This window comes from Typopeltis vanoorti, chromosome 12 (genome assembly GCF_054136105.1).
Source record: "Typopeltis vanoorti isolate ZY-2024b chromosome 12, IOZ_Tvanoo_1.0, whole genome shotgun sequence".
In the NCBI taxonomy this organism is placed as follows: domain Eukaryota; kingdom Metazoa; phylum Arthropoda; class Arachnida; order Uropygi; family Thelyphonidae; genus Typopeltis; species Typopeltis vanoorti.
The window spans coordinates 80,067,717-80,090,277 of record NC_143560.1 but is presented as its reverse complement, the minus strand read 5'-3'; the positions used below and the strand labels follow the sequence as shown (position 1 = coordinate 80,090,277).

Genomic DNA, 22,561 nt, shown 5'->3' with positions numbered 1-22,561 from the left:
TTTTTTTAAATAACAAAACCTGTGGTGCGTTCATAATTAGGAGAAACACACGTAAAAACCACAGTGAAAATTATTTAATTGTAAATATTTCATCCTAAGTATCTTAGGACATCATCAGTACAGTATTTAAACAAAAATTAGGAATAACATACAGTTAGGGCGAATGATTACAATAGAATCTCATGAAAACGTGCATAATGTGTTAAAGTAGTACAAAAAAAAAAAAAAAAAAAAAAAAATACAGCCATCCTAAATGGATATAATCCCAAAACAACTCAAAAAATCATCAGTCACTTCTGCATACATCAAACCAGACAGGAAGAAGTGCATAGGATTCCCATACCTTACGTTAAAGGCATCTCAGAACGTCTTTCTAAAATTAGGAAGAAATACAATTTTGCCACTACTTACAAACCTATCAACCAAATTTACAACTTATTACCTTCTCCTAAGGACAAATTCTCACCCTTGATGTTACCTGGTGTTTATGGGATTCCATGCTCATGCAAATTATCTTACTTTGGACAGACAGGTAGGTCTGTTCAGAAACGCATCTCGGAACATCAAGACCACATTCATCTTTTTAAACCGCAGAAATCTGGCCTCTCTCAACACGGAATTGAAAATCCAAACCATAGGATCCATTGGGAAAAGGCTAAACTTTTACATAGATCTTTATTTAAACATGAACGTTTATACAAAGAAAGTTCTGAAGCCCTACTACACAAACCAAACCTAAACCGCAACGACGTTCTTACTATTCCTAAAGTATGGGAAATTATCATACAAAACTGTGTTAAATAATTAACGGTTTTTTTTTTTTGTGCTACTTTAACACGTTATGCACGTTTTCATGCGATTCTATTGTAATCATGCGCCCTAACTGTATGTTATTCCTAATTTTTGTTTAAATACTGTACTGATGATGTCCTAAGATACTTAGGATGAAATATTTACAATTAAATAATTTTCACTGTGGTTTATACGTGTGTTTCTTCTAATTATAAATTATTGATAGTCTTCAAGAGTTTTTAGCCAAATTAATAACTAACGCTGGGATGGTGAGAAACTAATGTGAATAAATTTATACAGAATGAGAGAGAAAAATTAGCCAAAACATTGAACTAGCACTAAGCAAGACAGTGTTCAAACATTTCGGTTACCTAAAAGATGAAACCTTACCATACTAGAGCAGACTTGAAAAATAACAGATAAATTAGTAAAAAATTAGAATTTAAATATGCTCCATGATCACAGTATCTATCTTGCACATCCTCCCCCACAAGAATATGCCATAATGATTGCAAAATTTAGAGAGACTCCAGATGACACTGCAACTAGCACAGAGTACCTCTGCCCTCTATTTCACAGTAGTTTATTTATTCGTATGGAGTTTCCTCTCTTTTTCTCCCCCGTCCCTATTGGGGCAAGTTGAGCCCCCTCATGGGGAGTTAAGTATTTATGGCTATAGATCCGTGTGTGTTCACGGGGCCGGTTTGCCTGCTTGCGGGATGAAAAACCCCAGATAAACTGGGGGGAAAAAACCCTGCTGTCCATGCCAAAGACTGGCTAACTTGGCTAAGGCTGAGGAAGATCCTCAAGCTCCTCACGTCAGCGACGGGAATTGAACTTAGGACAATCCTTCCTCAGGCATATGATTGCGAAGCGCACAGCCACTAGGCTAATTGTGCATTTCACAGTAGTGACTTGCATTATTGGAAAGTATTATTATTTGCACTTCATCAAAATATGAACCACTTCAAAGAACAGTATATGTGCAATAATGTCTCCTTTTTTTTTTTTTTTTTTTTTTTTTTTTTTTTTTTTTTTTAAACTGGGAAAAATTACTACATGTAACCTTTAAGATGTTAAAATTTCTTTGTCAAAAATTTCAGGCTAATTCAAATCACACAACTTTTAGAAATCTTTTTAACACTGACAAGAACACTAAGCTCTGTTATCAATTTGGAAGGGTAAGGGGAGAACACTAAAGGTGTCAGATAAAGTTCTTTTTTTTGAGGGGAGAGGATATAGAATAGCAAGTAAATACTGTTATACTGAAGCAGAAATACATGAGATCTCATCCTTCAAACTTCAGAATTAAATAACTTACCAATTAATGCACCAAGAATATATGGTGTGACTTTCTCTACCATAATGGAATTGGTAGGTTTATTTCCTTGAAATACCTGAAAGATGAAAAATTATTATACATTGAATGATTTTATTATTATAATCACTGTGCAGGTACCTCCAATAGGATACAGTCATTTATTGATAAAGCACTCAAGACTGCATCTCTGGCAATCCACTTCACACATTTACCACTCTCAAAGCAGAAAATTCAGTTATCATGCAAAAAAAAAAGTGTCCACATTCTTACACAACTTCCAGGGATGACCCCTTGTTTTCTCTCTCTCTTTCCTGTGCTGTCATGTTGCAGAACATTTCTTTAGAAACTACTCAATAGAATCCCTTTATTACCTTATATGTTACTCTCATAACTCTATTTTTATGCCTATCTACTACCCCTTTTAACTCATAAACCTTCAATCTGTTCTCATATGGAGTATTCCATACAGGCTACTATTTTGGTCATTTGCCTCTGCATCCTCTCCAACATTAAAGGAAAGCCCAGATGTAACAATATCAAAATCTTATATAAAGAGATATAATAATCTCCTTTTCTTATATTTACATATTAAAAGTATATATATATATAACAGCAGTTTGTGATGTATTTCAGTACTAAGATATTTGAAGATAGTGTTCACAAATTTCTTTATAAAGAGGCTATATTAGAAATCAGGTTTTTATGAAGGATTCTTGTCTCAATCCAGTGAACTATGCTTGGTAAAGATGGCATGTTTAACAAGTCCAGACTGTTCAAGTTCATCATATTGGATATATGACTTATGTTCTCTGAAGCGAATAAAAGCAGATTTTTCAGTTTGTCCATAATTTGATAAGCCACAAGAACAAAGAATCTAATAAACACCCAGAAAAACTAAGAGGAGAAGGAAGCATGTGCTTAGAAAATGCAAGAAAAGTGGAGATTTTTCTAACAAGACAAAAAAGCAACAAAAATATTCAGTTTTAAAATTTTTGCAATACATCTGGAAATTCCTTGCACATAAGGGAGTGGGATAAGTTTCCTCTTGAGCAGAAGATGCAGGGATCCTATAACTGCTAAAAATTTTTTTGATGAAAAATTTGACCTAACGTGTTGTAATTCTTTCTGTAGAAGTTTGTCCAAAGAACACAAAGAATGGACATGATGTATTAAGATCTCGATAGTCCCGGTTTTTTTATTTTATTTTAGGATGATGGTGTAATTCTATATGAGTCTTTCTATGAAAAACTGGAAACTGTAGGTTGTCATCCATTTGATGAGGAATTGGTAGATCCAAAAAGGCTATGTGATTATCTTCTCTCTCTCTTAAAGGAACTGGATCTTGGGATGCGTATTTATTTTTGATAGAAAATGCTGTAACTCGAGAAGAACTGTTCCATATTGCAATAATGTCACTGACATATTTATACTAGTGTGTAGGTTTAGGTGAAATATTGTTAAAGAGACATTGTTTAAAGTGTTCCATAATAAAAGCTGGTAATAGTTGGAGAACCAGGGTTGCCCATAGTTGTCTCTTCAATGCAATCCATAACTGGCTTTAATGGAAAGCCAGGTTTGTGAACTTTGGGCAAACCATATAATCTCAGATGATGATGTGCATAGAAGGTCATGTTTTTTTCTTTAATTCTTCATCCCAACCAGAAAGAATGAAAAAATTAAGTCTATTGATATGGCTAACAGCAGGATCAGAAGCGAGAGAGGCCTATTAGTAGAATAGTTTCAAAGCAATAATGAAATCTTTCTATAATATTCTCTGACAAATTTTATCAGTAGATTCAAGGGTCAGTTTATGGACAGTCCTATTTCTCTGACTATTGCCAACTTTTTTTTATGAAACACTTTGAATGACATCCCCTTGACAATATTTCACCTGGGCTTACCTACATACTAGTATCAATATGTTGATGGCATTATTGATATATGAAACAATATCTATCCAAAATAACTTTGCCGGCCTGGTTGGCCGAGTGGTTAGCGTATCTGCTCTCCAGCCAAAATGCTGCGGGTTCAAATCCTGCCGAGGACATGGATGCTTGTGATTGTCTGTGAAAATACTAGTGGTGGTGGGTGGTAGATGGCATTGGTGTAGTGGTTCATTGTAGTTGGTGGATTTGAGTGGTGGAGACACCACCCTCGATGAGCCTTTGGACTTCCTAGAGGTGTTACGTAATAATCGTAATAAATGTACTTCATCCCAGAATCCAGTTCACGTTAGAAAAAAGAGAATAATCAGTCTTTTTTGAATCTATCAATTTTTCGTCAACTGGATGGAAGCCTACAATTTTTAGTTTTTCAGAAAAAGACTAATACAGGCTGTTATATCCATGTAAATCACACTATTATTCTAAAAAAAAAAAAAAAAAAAACCTGGGACTATCACAATCTTAAAACATTGTGCCTATTCTATGTGTTCTTAGAACAAACTTCTACAGAAAGAATTACAAAATATTAAGTCAACTTTTTCATCAAAAAAGCATTTAGCAGTTATAGGACCCCTGCCTCTTCTGCTCAAGGAAATAACTCTTATCCCACTCCCTTATGTGCAAGGAATTTCAGATGTATAGCAAAAATTTTAAAACTGAATATTTTTGTTGCTTTTTGTCCTGTGAGAAAAATCTCCTTCTTGCACTTCCTAAGAACACACTTCCTCCTCCTCCTCTTAGTTTATCTGGGTGTTTACTGTTGTTCTTGTGGCTTATCATATTATGGACAAACTGGAAAATCTGCTCTTATTCGCTACGAAGAACATAAGTCATATATCCAATATGATGAACTTGCTAAACATGCCAATCTGTAACCAAGCATAATTCACTGGAATAAGACAAGAATCCTTCATAAAACCTGATTTCTAATAGAACATTTTTATAAACAAACTTGTGAAACATTGTTCCAGTGTTCTAACCTAAACAGATCTGATGGTCCAGGTTTATCTCCTTTATTGTACTATTTAAATCAGCTGCTCATTCCTAATGTTTAATTAATTACTTTTTTTTTAGTTAGGAAAATAATGACCATTTTTTGTTATCCTACACTAGTTATTAAGGTGGTGCTTTTTAGAATTTGTTATTGTTTAACTGTCATTTTATTTTTGTACTGATGATGCCTGTGAAACATAGCAAAAATCTTAATAACAAACACCAAGTTTTTCCCTTCTGAAAAAGGGGGGGGGAGTATGATGTGAATTATGGAATACCAAGACAATGTGATGTGAAGTAATAAACAGCCTCTGTAAATATGTAGTCTATTGTGAAGATACTTCATATGTAGACTTGCTCACACTTGGGTAGAGGATTAAAATAATACAATTTTCTGTCAAGTTTAATTTCTAATCAGGTCAGAAAACGTGTTACAACTATCTCTCAATCAGAGTATTTTGCTACTTATATAAAGAAAATATAACTTCTGCACTGATTTTAGCTAACAGTATCTATGTAAGTAAAGGGGATAAAAATCCCTTATTGTTTTTCAGCCAGTATGCGAAACTCTAAGATCGAAAACTATGATCTAAACGTTTCATGCCGACGAACTGTCGGCGGATCCAAGTGTAAGTGACCACTTGGTAGTGCCACACCAAGGCAACTCGATGCAAAGGTGGAGCAAGATCCCTCACTATTCTTGATATTTTCTCATAATGTAAAAACACACAGCTCCTAGGAGATGTAGTACTGCTTTACATTATGAGGAGAGGTCACTACCCAGACCGGTTTCAACCTTTTTTGAGGTCTCATCAGTGAGTAGCTAGACCTAGATGATATCAAAGTTTAAGTGAAAAGAACTTGCATACCTTTGCTATACGAATGCCAGAAAGGTGTGCAATAAGAGATTTTTATCCCCTTTACTTATCAACCTCGCCAAAAAAAATAGCCGTTTGGCTTTTCATCTTAGTTATAACAGTATCTATCTCGTAGTCTAGCTCCCACTGATGAGATTTCAATAAAGGTCGAAGAAAGTCTGGTAGTGATCCTTCCATAATGCATGGCAATATACACACATCTAAAGGAGACCCTGTATATTATGGGATATTGAGGCAATTTGTCAGCCTGACTGTGCTACCTACTCTCCAATCAGTGGGCTGCAGTTTCAAATCCTGCTGAGGACATGGATACTTGTGACTGCCATTAGATAGAGATGAATTTCCTTGCCCAGAAAATTTGCTGTGAGACTACTGCACCACTTATTGGAAGCCTGAATAGTTTGAAAGCATTTCATATTTGGTTTCTGAAGAAGAGCTTCTGGACAAAGTAATAATAATATAAATAATAAATAATAATAATGACTCCTACTCACAAAGGTTGTGGGGTAGGAGTCACAAAAGAGAATGAAGTCAACAGCCTCTTATGCATAAGTAACCTAGTTCTGAAGATCAAAACCTTTTCCCAAGGTTTTGTTTAATTCTTAGTTTTAATCCTTTATCCAAGAGCAAGCTAACTTTTGTTTGCTCATTTGCTTAGATGAAGGATTAAAACAAGAATTTTTGTCGAGCATAATTTACTTTCTAACCAAGCCAGAAAAAACTTTCCATAGTTTGTAATCTATTCATCTCAAGCTATACCCACATTAAACTTGCAGCCTTTGCCATAGTGTCAGTCTATTTAAATCATCTTTAATAATTACTGTTCTACCTAGTTCTGCAACATCTGAAACCACAGGATGTCTCCCTCCCCCCCAAAAAAAATCATTCCCTATATCATGAACATATGTGATCCACATACTATTCTCTGATGTCTATCCATCAGCTATCCTTCATATGTATTCCTATTATTCCAACTGATGGAACAGATTTCTCTGTAGTATCCTGTCAAATACCTTTGCAAAGTTTCACATGTAGATATTATTTTTCCACACAAAATACTAGGAGTGAAGTACGTGGGCAAAGCGGGGGCCATTGATGATATTGGCCAGAAATATGTTCTGTATGAGAGGAATTCTGAAGAAAAAAAGTATGGCCACCCTGGGTTCATTCCCCCCCCCCCCCCCAACTAACTTTTACATGGAAGACTTCAAGTAGCAAGCTCTAGATTCAGCAAACCTGAAGGCCAAAGTTTGGTTCAGTTGGCCCCACAGCAGCAGCAAAACATTAAATACATTCCTATACTATACTATAAAACATTAAATACATTCCTATACCATTCTATACTACAATACTAAACCTGAACAAACAGCACAAAAGCACAATATCCAATTTATCATCGAGACTGAAAACAATAACTCTCTTTCTTTTCCAGATACACTTGTCACATTTCTTCCCTCAGACTGCCTTTCATTCATGGTCTACTGCAAACCTACACACACAGAGGCCAATGCATACACAAAAATTCATGCCACTATCCAACACAAAAACTAGGGTCATCAGCATCCTCAAACATAAAGCCTAAACAATTTGCTCCAATGAGCAGGTGCTGAAGAAGGAATATGACATTAGCCAAAATGGATACAACAAAAAAAACAGTTCAGAAGATCTTCCACAATAATACCATTAAAAGCAAAACAGATTATAAGAATGCCTTAGCCATACCATACATAGGGGGGATATCAGAAAAGACAGATGGAACACTATATAAATATAACGTTAAGGCAACCTTCAAACCTCCTACAAAATTAAAAAGTATATTCAGCTCATCAAAACAGCCCTCCCCTACCTTGCACACTCAGAGGGTTACAAAATTCAATGTACCTGCAACCTACCCTACATAGGGGAACAGGGCACAACATCCCAATAAGAAAAGATGAACATAAACTCTGCATTAAATTCCTCCACTATGGTAAAACAGGCCTGTCAGACCATGCACTTCAAACATGTCACAGAATCAACTGGAAAGGCACCAAGTCACTATGCCACACTAAAACTTGGTTTGAAAGAAAGTTCAAGGAAGCTTGTGAGATGCTGAAACATCTGAATCTCAACGAGAATGATAGATTAGTAATTCCAAGAATCTAGAAAACCATTTGCAACCTATCTAGCATTCAGAACATGATGGCAGAACCCATCATGTTCTGAATGCTAGATTTTATTTTATTAATACTTTTTTATCATCTGTATATTATACACTCTCTGTCCAAAAAGAAACTGAACTTTTTGAAAATAAAAGAAACTAGTGGCGCCACCTGTTGTATCTTTTTGTTGTCGAAAGCGGAAACCTTCATTAGTGTTGTGTCAACTGTTTATGACATTTGTTTCATTAGAAGCCAAGTTATAGTGCCAAGAGTGACAGTGTGTTTTGACGAACGGTCAGACAATCAGTTTCAAACAAAGAGCTGCAATTGACTTTTGTGTTAAACTTGGTAAAAGTTTTACCGAAATGCATCAAATGCTTCAAAAAGCATACGGTGATGAATATTTATCCTGTACTCAAGTTTATGAGTGGTTTAAGCGATCCCAAAGTGATCATGAGATGCTTGAGGATGACAAAAAACAGGACTGAGCGAAGTTAACATCCTAAAAGTGCGTGATTTCATCAAAGAAAACCCGAAATCATCCACGAGATTGATTGAAGATGAATTAGGGATTCCAAAATCAACTGTGCACAACATTTTGACTGAGAGTTTGGGCCTTCGTAAATTGAATTCGCGATTTGTTCCCCACAAGTTGACCAACGACCAAAAAATTTATCGAATTGAACACTGCAAGGACCTCATTAAACCGTTCATAAGGACTCAAACTTCCTTGAAACGATTGTTACTGGTGACGAAATGTGGTGTTTTGAGTATGAGCCTGAAACAAAGCACCAGAGTGCTGAGTGGAGACCACCAGAAGAGGGACATCCGAAAAAAAGTTGCTTGGAGAAGTCAAAAGTAAAGACAATGTTGATTTGTTTCTACGATTCCAAGGGCATTATCCACAAAGAATTCGTTTCCGCCTATCCAAACAGTCAATGGTGAGTAAAGTTTTGAAGCGAGTGATAGCGAGAATTCGTCGCATATGGCATGAATATCATGATGCAGGCAGCTGGTCACTTTTGCACGATAATGCACTATCTCATCATTCAAACATTGTGAGACAGTTTTTGAGCAAAAACCAAGTTTGTGTGTTGGATCACTCACTGTATTCACCTGATTTAGCACCCTGTGACTTCTTTCTCTTCCCCTGATGAAAGGAAAGCAATACGACACCATTGAAAACATTCAAGCGGCAGTAACCACGACCCTCAACAGTATCCCAAAAACCAATATAAAAAACTCATTTAACGAATTAATTGACCATGCCAAACGCTGTATCGAAGCTCAGGGAGAGTATATTGATTGAAATAAATGATTTGAATAATTATAATTGGCCTGCGTTTTATTTTCTATCAAAAGTTTGGTTTCTTTTTGGACAGAGGGTGTACTTATCAGTAATAGAAAAAATAAAGAAATATAAACATAAATGGATGGAACACACTGAAAGAATGAAAACAGAAAGATTAAACAAGTATTAAATTACAAACTATTAGGAAAAAGAAAACTAGGATGTCCTCTAAAGAGATTCGACAATGACTTCTGAGGCCATTGTAGGCCTAAATCCATGAAAAGTATGATTATTATTATTATTTTTTTTCACCAGAGGTCAGGCTATGTTAATGATTAACAAAACATTTAGATTTAGCTTAATTTTGTGTAGTGTCATGTACATATGTATGTGTTCCTGATGATAATCTCGATACAGAGGTCAACACGTTAAGTGTTATTTTCCTAATTATTAAAAGTAAAGTAATTACTCCAACACGTGTTATTTTTTCCCCATAAATTCTTCACAATGAAAGTAATTGCAGTATTTTTACATAACATATGTCATGATAAATATATCAGGAAAGCCATTTATACCTACCAGAATATAATTTATTTACAGCAATAGAAGTAACTAACCTTATGAGGAAGAATCTGTTGAAGACTGGCACCCGAAATACCACTTTTGGAAAGTTCCGCTTCTGCTTCTTCTCTTGTTTTTCCTCTCATCAATGCCTCTGTTTGTGCCAAAAAATTAGCCAGAAGAATCTATAGTAACAAAACTGATATTAAAAGATTTTTTTTTTCAGCAAAATCTTTCAATGTAATTAGAGTAGCAAGTAGATTATGCTCTATTTGCAAATCAGCACAGATGTCAAAAAGTCCATCATTTGGTTACAGTTATCAAATGAAAATTTTTGTTGCTAATTGACAACTAGTCTAATCTGGTAAACAGATTAAAAAAAAAAAAATATATATATCCAGAAATCAGACTGAATCATACAATAAAATTAAGTTTATTAATCATTCCACATAACCTTTATTAAAATGCACATATTAATTATGAATAAAAGTTTAAATAAAAACATTATTTTGAATAAAATTTTAAAATTAAAGGTCTTTTTTCCTTTTTTATTGGTGCTGCCTTGTGTTTTGAATAATGAATGTGAAACAGTTAATGTGATAATGACAATAAAAATGTTCCTAACATCAATGTGAAGGTAGATAAAGCAACCGGATGACGGATCCGTGTGTAGAGGCTTCAGTGCTGTGAGGACATCATGTTGGAGGCTTAATGGATTGTATACAGCACTCAGAAAGGATTAAAACAGAATTTAATACTTCCTATAATTCGTCTCAGTCACTGAGACATCTTCTGGGATTACAAAAAAACTAATGTAACAAATACACAAAGACCACACAATACAATAAAGTCCTATCTAGGTAGAGTGCACTCTATGGGTGGTTGTAAGTGGCCTGGAATGTAAGGTGGGATCTCTGATTTTAATGGATTGTATACATTAGAGATGCTATTAGAGTAATTCGAGGGCTAGAGGTGAATCTTTTCTATTTACTTTATTTTCTACCTTTAGTAGTGAGAGGAGTAGCCTATTTTAAGCAGTGGGAGTCTGCTGCTCTCCCAGGTTTGAAACTATACCATAATGGTTTCCTGAGGAAGGCAACGGGAAATCACCTCAGTATTATTTCCAAAAAAATATGGTGAACTCGGCAAATTTATTTCCACAACTGGCAAAAATGGGGTCTATCAGCACACGATGGATGTCATGCCCGGCAGAAGAAGAAATGAGGCTTCTCAGGTCGTTAACCTACGAAATCCTCAAATGGACAATGAGGATGAGATCCCAAGTATTGAGGAAAATAGGAAGAAAATAAGACATATAAGAGAGAATGAGATAGAAACTATACATGTTGCAACTTGGAATGTAAGAACAATGTTAAGAGCAGGTAAATTAGAGAACTTGAAGAAAGAAATGGAGAGGAATAAATTGGATGTGGTTGGTCTAAGTGAAGTCAGATGGGAAGATATAGGAGATTTTGAAAGTGATGGTTATAGAATTATATATTCCTGTAGAACACGGGGGAAAAATGGAGTAGCGTTTGTTTTGAATGAAAAGGTTAAAAATTCAGTAGAAAAAATAATATATAAAAGTGACAGGGTGATTATGATTAAACTGAAAGCAAAGCCTGTGGACATAATGATTATACAGATATATATGCCCACAAGTGACCATGATGAAAATGAAGTAGAAGAGATATATAATCAAATAGAAGACAGAACTAAAAGGTGTATCATCTAGATTGGAGACTGGAATGCGGTGGTAGGTGAAAAGGTAGAGAAGGGAATAACAGGAAGATATGGCCTTGGAAAAAGGAATGAGAGAGGTGAAAGACTTATAGAGTTTTGTAAAAGACACAAACTAATTATTGGTAATACTTGGTTTAAACTTCCAAAGAGAAGATATACATGGAAAATGCCAGGTGATATCACAAGATACCAGATTGATTATATGTTAATACAAAACAGGTACAGAAACAGTGTATAAAGGATATCAACATATCCAGGAGCTGATATCGACTCAGACCATAATCTGCTTGTTATGGAATTAAGAATACAATATAAAAAAATAAACAAAGGTAAAAACAAGAAAAGGTGGAACCTAGAAAAACTCAAAGGAGATGTAGGTAGGAAATTCAGAGAAGAACTGGAAAATAAAATAAGGAACAAAGAGAATATATCTGAAGAAACTATGGATGTTAATGCAAAATGGAATCAACTGAAAAACTTGATATATGAAACAGCTGCTGAAGAGATAGGTTTTGTGGAAGGGAAAAGAATTAAAAAACCATGGATTACAAATGAAATGATAAGAAAAATGGAAGAAAGAAGAAGATGGAAAAATGTAAACACTGAAGAGGGAAGAAGAAAATACAAAGTATTAAATAATGAACTGAGAAGAGAAACTGATAAAGCAAGAGAGGAATGGTTGAAAACAGAATGCAAAGAAATTGAAGAAATGGAAAAAAGGGGGCGATATGATAAAATGTTTGAAAAAGCAAAAGAAATTACAAATATTAAAAAAAGCATAAGAAATATGCCATTAGAAGATAAGCAAGGAAAACTGATTTATGATATTGAAATACAAGGTGAAATATGGAAGGAATACATCGAAGAACTTTACGCAAAAAATGAAAGACCAACAAAAATTGAATTGGAAGAGCAAAATGAAATCTCAACAAATGAAGAAGAAAGAGGTCCTGAAATACTAAAGAGAGAAGTAGAAACAGCAATTAAGGAATTAAAAAGTGGAAAGATGGAAGGAGTGGATGGAATACCTAGTGAAATCCTATAACAACTGGAGAACAAAGGTATAACAGAAACATGGAAACTCTGCAACCTCATTTACAAAACAGGAGTATGGCCTAAAGATTTCACAGAGAGTATTCTTATACCAATTGAAAAGAAAAGCAATCCTGATACGTGCAGTGACTACAGAACTATAAGCATACGCTCACATGCCTCCAAAGTACTGCTAAGAATATTAAATCAAAGATTGTATAATAGAGTGGAGTATTTTCTGGGGGGATGATCAATTTGGATTTAGAAAAGAAAGAGGAACCAGAGATCCAATTGGAGTAATGAGGACCATATGCGAAAGGAATATAGAAGTAAATAAAGAAGTTTATATTTGTTTCATCGACCTTGAAAAAGCATTTGACATGGTGAAATGGGAAAATCTGATGGAATTATGCAAAATAGGTTTAGATTGGAGAGACCGAAGGTTAATAGCTGAATTATATATGAACCAGACGGCCATAATAAAGACAAAGTAGGAAAAACTAAAAAATGTGTGATTGGCAGAGGTGTAAGACAGGAATGCTGCCTGTCACCGGCACCCTTCAATATATTTGCAGAAGAAATGATAAAAGAAGCATTTTATGAAGAGGAAAGAGGAATCACTATTGGAGGAAGAACAATACAAAATATTAGATTTGCAGATGATCAAGCAATATTAGCTAATACCAAAGATGAACTACAGCACCTAATGCAAAAATTTGAAAATATATGCAAGAAATATGATATGAAAATTAACGCAAAGAAAACAAAAGTGATGAGAGTCTCCAGGAAACCAGGAAGTATCAAGGTGATGATGAATGGAGAAAGTGTAGAGTAAGTGAGACAATTCAAATACCTTGGTAGTATAATACAAGAAAATGGAAAATGTGACATGGAAATAAAAGAAAGAATTAACAAAGGAAAATATGCCTTTTATAGCAAGAAAAATTTGTTTATTAATAAAATGAATAAAAATCTAAAGAAAAGGCTTATTAAGTGCTATATTTGGAGTATGACCTTATATGGGTCATACTCCAATTCCTAATTGTCCATGGTCAGAAACATGGACAATTAAGGAAGCCAATTTTAAGTCATATCTTGATAATTTTATACAGAAGGTTGAATGGCAAAATAAAGCATTTCTGTAAAGTAAGTAAAGTAAGATACTATACTTTAGTATCTTACTTTGCAATAATAATTATATACTGATATAGGGTTGCCAGATTTTGGAAAACCAAATACGGGACATGGGTGACCAAAAGAATGATGATGCTTTATGCCATTAAATGCCATAGTTATTTCGGCAGCAATAACTTTTCTCTCATTGCTGGTATTTGGTTTTACAAAATAAGTTTCAATACTTTTGGAACTGGAACTCGAAACGCTCAATTTGTGTTTCCGAGTATTAATGTGTTGTGTAATATCCGATTGTCTCCCATGTGCAATAATAAATGTTTGTTTGCAGATTTTGCATTCAACTTCGTTGTTATGTTTTCCTTTTGCAATAAAATTCCATTCTTTCGAATAAGCATCGTTAAAAATGCACTTTCATTTTGGCATTGTTAAGGGCTTAAGGAAAGAAACAAAATTTACCTTTGTAGTAATTACTAAAGAAAATTAATTTACCTTTAATTATATATTTTATGTATTAACCAAATATTGCACATTCAAAAAAGGTAAGATATTATTTTTTAATAATTATTGAAATAGTATCCACGTACTATACCGATACCGCCCAATGTCCAAATAAAAACTGTTTGAAAATAAACAAATGCAATATATCTGTATAGAATTATAAAATACTTATACTAAATAAAAAGTGACCAATGAAAGGGACCGCCGCTGCCATAAACTGTAAACACAATTTCCTCAAATTGTCAGTTTTTATGGCTTACAAATCAATTTAAGTTGGATTATTCGAAAAGAATATTGAAAATTATAATTGCTTAACATATTATTTATAATTTTGTCTTTTCATTAAAAGTACGGGACATTAGACTGTCCCTACAAGTACAATATGGGACAGCAAAATTCTACGTAAAATACCAGACAATCCTCATCATTCTTCCAACACTTGGGACCTTTTCTTAACTATCTCTCCTTCCAAACACACTGTGGATGTCTGCTCTCCTATTGGCAACTCTGATCACAATTTTATTCAAGTCTTCTTCTCTACAGTTTACACCATAGTTCCTCCTGGCCAATCTAAGCCTCATATCCTATGACACTACAACTGGGATGACCTCCAGAATTTTTATGCCTCTTTTCGTAGCCAGATTACTGATTTCACTCTCCTGATGCAAACATATGCACTGAAGTAATAACTGAAATAATCCTCAATGGAATGAAAGCCTTCATTCCCCACTCCACTGCAAACCCCCAAGCTTCGTTCTCAAAAAAATTCACCATCATAGTCCATGATAAAAATGCAACATGTTCAATGGCTGAAATTAAGAAACAAGTTTAAAAATTTAAAATGATTCCAAAGCAAAAGTCATAAGAATGAAATGCAATAAACTTGCCTCCTGCTCAACTGGCAGTCGAGCTTTCTGGATCCTCACTAACATTGTTGGAAGTGACTTCTGCTCTTCCCTGCCCCCACCTCTCTTGCATCCTAATGGTACCATGGTAACTTCCTCCAAGGAAAAGGCAAACCTCTTAGAATGTTTTTAACTCCAACTCTTGCTTAAATGACCAAGGCCAATCATCTCACACACTACTACACTACCATGCCCCTAACTTTTGCCAGAAGGTCATCAGGAAAACTTTTATTAATCTTGATACTATTATGGCTTCTGTTCCATATGGTGTTCCTCCACTTGTGCCTCAGAATTAACACTGGTTCTGTATGACCTATATAAGCCATCATATTCTACTGGCATCTATCCAATAGCATGGTAGCAGGCCTTCATCCAGCCTGTACGTAAAAAGGGAGACAAAATCAACCATCTACCTATTGTCCCATTGCTCACCTCAGTACTTTAAAAAAGTGATGGAGAAGGTTATCAACAACTAGCTTCTTCACAATCTGGAGACTCATCAATTAACTGGCAATCAATAATATAGATTTCGCCATTCTCGTTCTACAGTTCACCTCCTCGTTAATCTCACCCACCTTTGGACAAAGGCCATGGAAAGGTTTGGAGAAACCCATGTCACTCAATATTTCAAAAGGCAATTGATAATGTCTCAAGGCATTATCAATTGCCTTGGTATTGATAATATCTCTAGCATAAAGGCATCCTGTACAAGCTGTCATCTTATGGCCTCCCTCTTGTACTTTTTGATTGGAATGCCAACTTCCTCACACCAGATTTCTATATCAAGCAGGAGTAGCCTAGGGCTCTGTACTCTCAACCTGGCTCTTCCTTCTTTACATCAATGATCCCCTCTCTCTCTCTCTCCCTGACTTCGAATCCTATTCACAGTTTTGCAGATGACAATACTCTTCATTCCTCTTCCTCATTCAAGAAACCCTGCAGTACTCAAATGATACGTCTCAAAATCTTCTATAACCGATGACTTAAAATATTTATCTCCTCTTCAGCATTCCCAAATGGGGTTGAAGACAACTTAATAAATTTCAATGTCATAAAAACTCACACCTGCCTTATTACCTGCAAGAAAGTTCCTACTTCACTCCCACTTACCTTTGATAATGTTCCAATTTTCTTTCAAGATCAGGTTTCCCTTCTTGGGCTGACTGTCATATCCAGTTTATTCTGGAACATATATATTACATACATACAATAACATACATAGCCTCCTCAGTCTCTAAAAAGCTTGGCTTTCTTCTCCAGTGAAAACATTACCTCTCTTCTGGTCAACTCCTAACAATTTATGTCTCAGATCCAACCTATCTTGGAATATTGTTCCCTCATTTGGGGCGATGCACTCAAAACCTTCCTAAGAATTCTTGATGATATACAGAAGACGGCAATCAGCTTAATAGGTGATCCTTCTCTCACAGACTCCCTTCATTCACTTTCCCACACGTGCTCAGCTTCTATACTGTGTCTTTTCTATAAGCACTTTCATAGCTCTGAATTGGCCACTACCATTTCTCCATTTTCTTATTAAAATTATTAATAAGAATATTAATAAAAATATTAATTATTAAAATATATTTATTTTTCCCAAACAATAGTGGTATTCAAAAACTGAAGAATGTCATTCCAAGCTCAACCACACTTACAATGATTCACATTTAGGGAAGATGGCAAATTAAATATAGATTACAGAATAAGTAAGGGTGGTAAGATCTCCACCAGCCTTTGAATAACTTGATATGGAATAAGAAAGAAATCAACCAAAACACTATGTGGCAGCATGAAAGACGGTTCAAGCAAATTATATGAATCAAAGAACTAGACTAAAAATAAAGTATTTCATCAAGAGGGGTACATCAGATATCAGAATTCTGAGGAAAACTATAGGAATGAACATATAACACTAACATCAGAACTATATTAAAATGACAATATCAGAAAAGAACTTGACATTGATATTCAAGAATGTGTTCATTTAAAATGCATTAACAGAATAGGAGAGGAAAGATAATTGTTTTGAATTTTTTTTTTAATGTGAATCCAAAAAACAAAACATTAATATCCACCAAACCATAATTATAATAGCACAATAAAATAATGAAAAGGCTGAATAAAAGTGCATAACAAATATAATTTTAAATAAAATAAAATAAATAAGAAAATCAAGAGCTAAAAGATAGCAAGTGGATAAGACAAGAAGTGGATTTTAGAGCAAGTAAGAATTGCTATGTTGTATATGATGCTAAAATAAATTTAGTCTCTTTATGTATTGTATGTGCTTGTGTACATTAAGAAATTAAAAGGATGCAAGTGTTCACTTATTGTGTAGCTTGTACTTGATCTGACTGAACTTGTGATTAAATAAAAAAAAAATTACCCCCTTACTTCATGGTGTAAGCCATTCTTGATTGGATTGTGTGTCTTTACAGGAGCAATGAAGTCACAGGGGACCAATCTGGTACCTAAATGGAAAAATAAGATTATATAAATTATACATACGTGGGCTGTTCAATAAGTAATAAGACTAATTTTGCTGTGGTGAAACCACTCATCACAATATTAATTTCTGTGGAATAAAGAAATGTTGCTGTATGTATTAACAAAAGAGGTTGATAGATGGTGTATACGGGCTGATGTGCCAGAGTGTCACGTGACTAAATGCAAGTGCTCATCGGCGCGCCTACAAGGTGCGACCAGTCTTCGAAATGGAAGAGTCCTTGGAACAGTGTTATGCGATTAAATTTTGTGTGCGTTTGCAAAAATCGGTATCGGACACTTTTAACATGATACGCAAAGCTTTCCACAATGAAGCAATGTTGAGGGCAAGTGTTTTTCGCTGGTATAAAACTTTTAAGGAAGGAAGGAAGGCAAAATATGAAAGATCTTGAACATGAGGGAAGACCTTCAACGTCCATCACAGAGACAATGATCAACACAGCAGGATTATCATCAAGCACGTCAAAAGGAAGCGTCCATTGCTGAAGAATGGCTTCTTATTGCATCACGATAATGCGAAGCCACATATTGCTGGTTGTGTAGTGGACGTTTTGCAGAAGAAAAACACAGATATCCTACCACACCCTCCATACAGTCCTGATCTCGCACCGTGCAATTTCTAGCTGTTTCCCTCAAGAAACCACTAAGAGGCCGCCATTTAGAAAGCAACAAAGCATGTGTAAAAGCTGCAGAGGCAGTTTTGAAAGAACTCTCAAAAAATGGACTCTCACATGTGTTTAAGAAGTGGACGCAACATTGGGACAAATGCATCACGTCTCACAGTAGTTACTTTGAAAAAGACCATGTAAATGATGACGATTAAAGGTAACCTGTTTGCTGTATAAATATAGTTTTATTACTTATTGAACAGCCTACGTACATTAAATGTATATATAATACCGAGTTATATATTTATATATATGCATGCATTACTTATTTGTTTATGGCTATGTTTATTATTATTATTAGATGCTACATCCATAGAGTCAAATCTGCGCATTCTACTACACGATTTACTGACTTCATTTTATCAGCATAAAACTCAGTATTATGCTTCACTACCAACTGCAACAATGCTTACTTATAATGCTATTTTTACAGAAAATATCAGCAACAAACTAATTTGTAAAAGAAACTGACTTTATAACCTCTGATCATCAAATGGAAAATTTTAACAACTGTATTTAACTGTATATGAAATATAGTGAAATTCTTAAATTAGTCCATGAAAAAAAAGTGTATAAAATATCCATTACTGTCTATGTCAACAAAGGCAAACTGAATTTGTTTATGAAACCAATAACAGTTTCAAAAGTTTTTGGTAATATACGAAAAATCCTAACTCTTGACATATGCCACAAAAATTGAAGAGTCCATAAATTGTCTTTCATTAGTGTACTAGCAGAACACTCAGTACTCTACTTAGATTCTTAAGTTTATCTGTTTAATAAGATAAATTCTCTCAAATTTATCTCTCTCTCACACACGCACATATATAATTTTATATATACATGCACATTATTTTTCAGTTTTTTTGCTGTTAACATGTAATGAAATTATTACAATCTTAAAAAGTGGTATATTAAATATTTTATTATACAGGCATTCTCATATAATGCCAAACTGTTTACAAAATAATACCAAATGCCAAAAAATATGATTTCGAATTGTTTTATTATTATTATTATTATTAAGAGAGACCTCCAGAGAGTCAAGGGCTCATTGAGGGAGGCCACATACTACACAAACCAGCTATCATACTTATTCTTGAATTCATTCACACTTGTTTGCACTCACAACATCCAATGGCAATCCATTCCAATCACGCACCATCCTATGAAAGAAAAATCAAGCCCTCACCCCTCCTTAGCAGCATTCATTCTCAGCTTCCAAGATGTCCTTCACCAACCCTGCATAAATTGGCCAAGTATAAATCCTGTATGACCCTTTCATAAGTTTGTATGACCCTTTCAATAAAAACAGATTATAACAACACAGTTTCTTTACATAAACATGCTTCCAAGACAGAAGAAATTACAGACCAATTAGTATACCTGGAGTGGTGGTTAAAGTATTGGAAAAGTTGATTAAAGGTAAAATTCATGAGTGGGTGGATAAGAATATGATACTCAGGGAGAAGCACAGCTTTGTAAAATGTAGATTCTGCCTTAGTAATTTATTCACATTTTATAAAAAGGTGACAGTGGAACTGATAAAGGAAATGGCTACATCATTATACTGCTGACTTTGCAAAGGCATTTGACAGAATACTGCATGGAAAACTATTACATAAGTTGGATGGAAAATGGGAATGGATATGAAGCTTGTAGGGTGGTGTATGGTGGAGTGGAAACAAGTTGAATGAGGGTTAATAGTGGAGTACATCAGGGTTCTGTACTAGGACTACCACTATTTAATTTGTAGATTAATGATATAGGGAACGATATAAGGGGGAAATATTCAGCTGTTTGCTGATAATGCAAAAATGGGGAGGGCAACACTAGATAAAGGTTACATATATATCCTACAGGATGATTTAAATAAATTAGCAGTGTGGGGAAAGAACAAAGGTTATCAATTTAATGTTGCAAAATGTACTTCAGGATGAAAAAACTGCATACTTTGTATCATACTGATGGTACTGGATTATAGGATATTGATAACGCTAGGGAACTTGAGGTGATGGTGGACAGAGATTTGAAGTTTGGAGGATATACAGGGTGTTTCAAAAAGAATGACCCGATTTCAAATAATTATATTTAATAATGAAAATGTGGTACAGTTGACTAGATGCCATCTTCTCATTAACTAAGCATAGCAGCTATTTGGGCGCTAGTAGTGGCATCTAGCAGTCATCATATCAAACTCTGGACCAAGGCTGTTCACATGGTATAAGTCGCATTCATTTGTGGTTCGTGGTTGCAGAGATATACAATTTTCAAATCGGGACATTCTTTTTGAAACACCCTGTATTGTAAAAGTTCATAAAATAGTTCAAAGAATTACCTGCTTGTGGAAAAATACGTCAACGAATAAAAACAGGGAGGTTACTATCCCTCTTTATAAGGCTATGATTTAGCTGCATCTTAACTACTGTGCACAGATTTGGTCACCTGGGTTTCTTGGGGATCAGGAGGTAGTGAAGAGAATTCAGAGAGGAGTGACCAAGCTAGTGACAGGCCTGTGAAATGCTCGCAATGAGGATAGATTGAAGGTGTATTGGTTGCAGAGTGTAGTTAACAAGCAGAGAAGAGGAACATGATCTAAACAAATAAGTTTATATCGGGGGGGGGGGAGTGCATCTCACTTTTATTTGGAATGGTAAATGTTACCTTTTTAAAATAGAATGCTTATAACATAAAATGAATATGCACTAAAGTAAGAAAATGATAGCATTAAGAGAAGACAGTCTCAATGAATGGTAAATATTGCTTCTATCTTCTTGCATTTAATGCAGCAAACAAAAGTTTGCATTATGAAATTGGAAAAAAAAACTTATTTTTTCTGTAATTTTTTTTATACATATGTTTATTCCCTGTCTGTTATATTACACTATGGAATACTAATGGTAATAAATGTTGAAAGTTTATTTTTCACTTGGTCAGACTATAATAAATTTAGTTTAATCCTTTATCCAAGTGTGTGCAAACAAAGTTTGTGCCTGAAAGTATCTTCAGGACTGGGGGTAAAGTGGTACAACACCGGGCAACTCCTTGCAAAGGTGTCTCAGTATCTCCCATAATGCAAAACACATCTCCTTGCGGATATGTTTAATGTTATGCATTAAGGGAAGGGCGACTACCCAGACTAATTTCGACCTTTATTGAGGTCTCTTCAGTGGGAGCCAGGCCCAAATGGAGATACCAAGGCAGAAGCTTTAGCAAGGTCATCTCCTCCTATAGGAGCTGCCAAACGGTGTGCCACCTTTTTATTAAATTACTCTGGATTTAGAGAAGGATGTTGAAAGTTTATTTTTCACTTGGTCAGACTATAATAAATTTAGTTTAATCCTTTATCCAAGTGTGTGCAAACAAAGTTTGTGCCTGAAAGTATCTTCAGGACTGGGGTAAAGTGGTACAACACCGGGTAATAAGTTCCACCTGCCTCTCCACAGTGTATGAGGCATTAAATGCCCCATTGTCTCCTGATGCACTTTCAATATATTGCCTCAAAACAGAGATAGCTTCCATTGCTTCTTTACTAGTAGGTTCTTGATCACAGTCTTCTTCAACCACTTCTTCCTCTTCTTCTTCACCAAGGTGGTTGGAAAGGATGTCTTCTACACTTGGTACCATAGATGTGATCACATCAACACAGTCTTGAAATGAGGAAGCCTTATCCATCACATACCAGTTGTTGGGCTCTGACATATCTTCTTCTTTCTCCTGTAGTTGTTCCTCCTCTTCCACAAATGTAACTCCTGCCTTCCGGAAACAGCTGGATATGGTTTCAGGAGTAACATGCAAACATGCTTTGGCCACATAATTCATGGCATCAAGGATTGATATGGTCATTTGTTTTGGGTCCATACCATTATCATGCATAAACAGCTTTTTCAACAAGCATTTTTCTATATTTCCATTTAAATGAATGGATGATGCCCAGATCTAATGGCTGAAGCCATTGTACACTAATCTAATGTTTCTGAGATGCAGATCTTCAGGGTGTGCAGGACATCTGTCTAGCGGTAGTAGTATTATGCGGGGATTTTCCCCTATTTTAGTATCCAGAGCATGCATGGTGGATGTGAAGATGCTGCTGGTCATCCATGCTGTGCTGTTGGCATCATACTTAGTATGCAGATTTTTCATGTTCTTAAAACAC

General features: G+C 35.0%; 1 protein-coding gene across 1 annotated transcript in view; it reads right to left on the bottom strand.

Moving 5' to 3' along the window:
* Pgi (glucose-6-phosphate isomerase) overlaps positions 1-22,561 on the bottom strand; it is a 221,903-nt gene that overhangs the window by 12,185 nt on the left and 187,157 nt on the right. The window contains exons 13-15 of the mRNA XM_090401803.1: positions 17,627-17,703; positions 9,977-10,105; positions 2,114-2,189 (exon numbers count right to left, since the gene is read on the bottom strand). Of these exons, the coding sequence (XP_090257929.1) occupies positions 2,114-2,189; positions 9,977-10,105; positions 17,627-17,703 (282 nt within the window). The remainder of the gene's footprint in view (positions 1-2,113; positions 2,190-9,976; positions 10,106-17,626; positions 17,704-22,561) is intronic.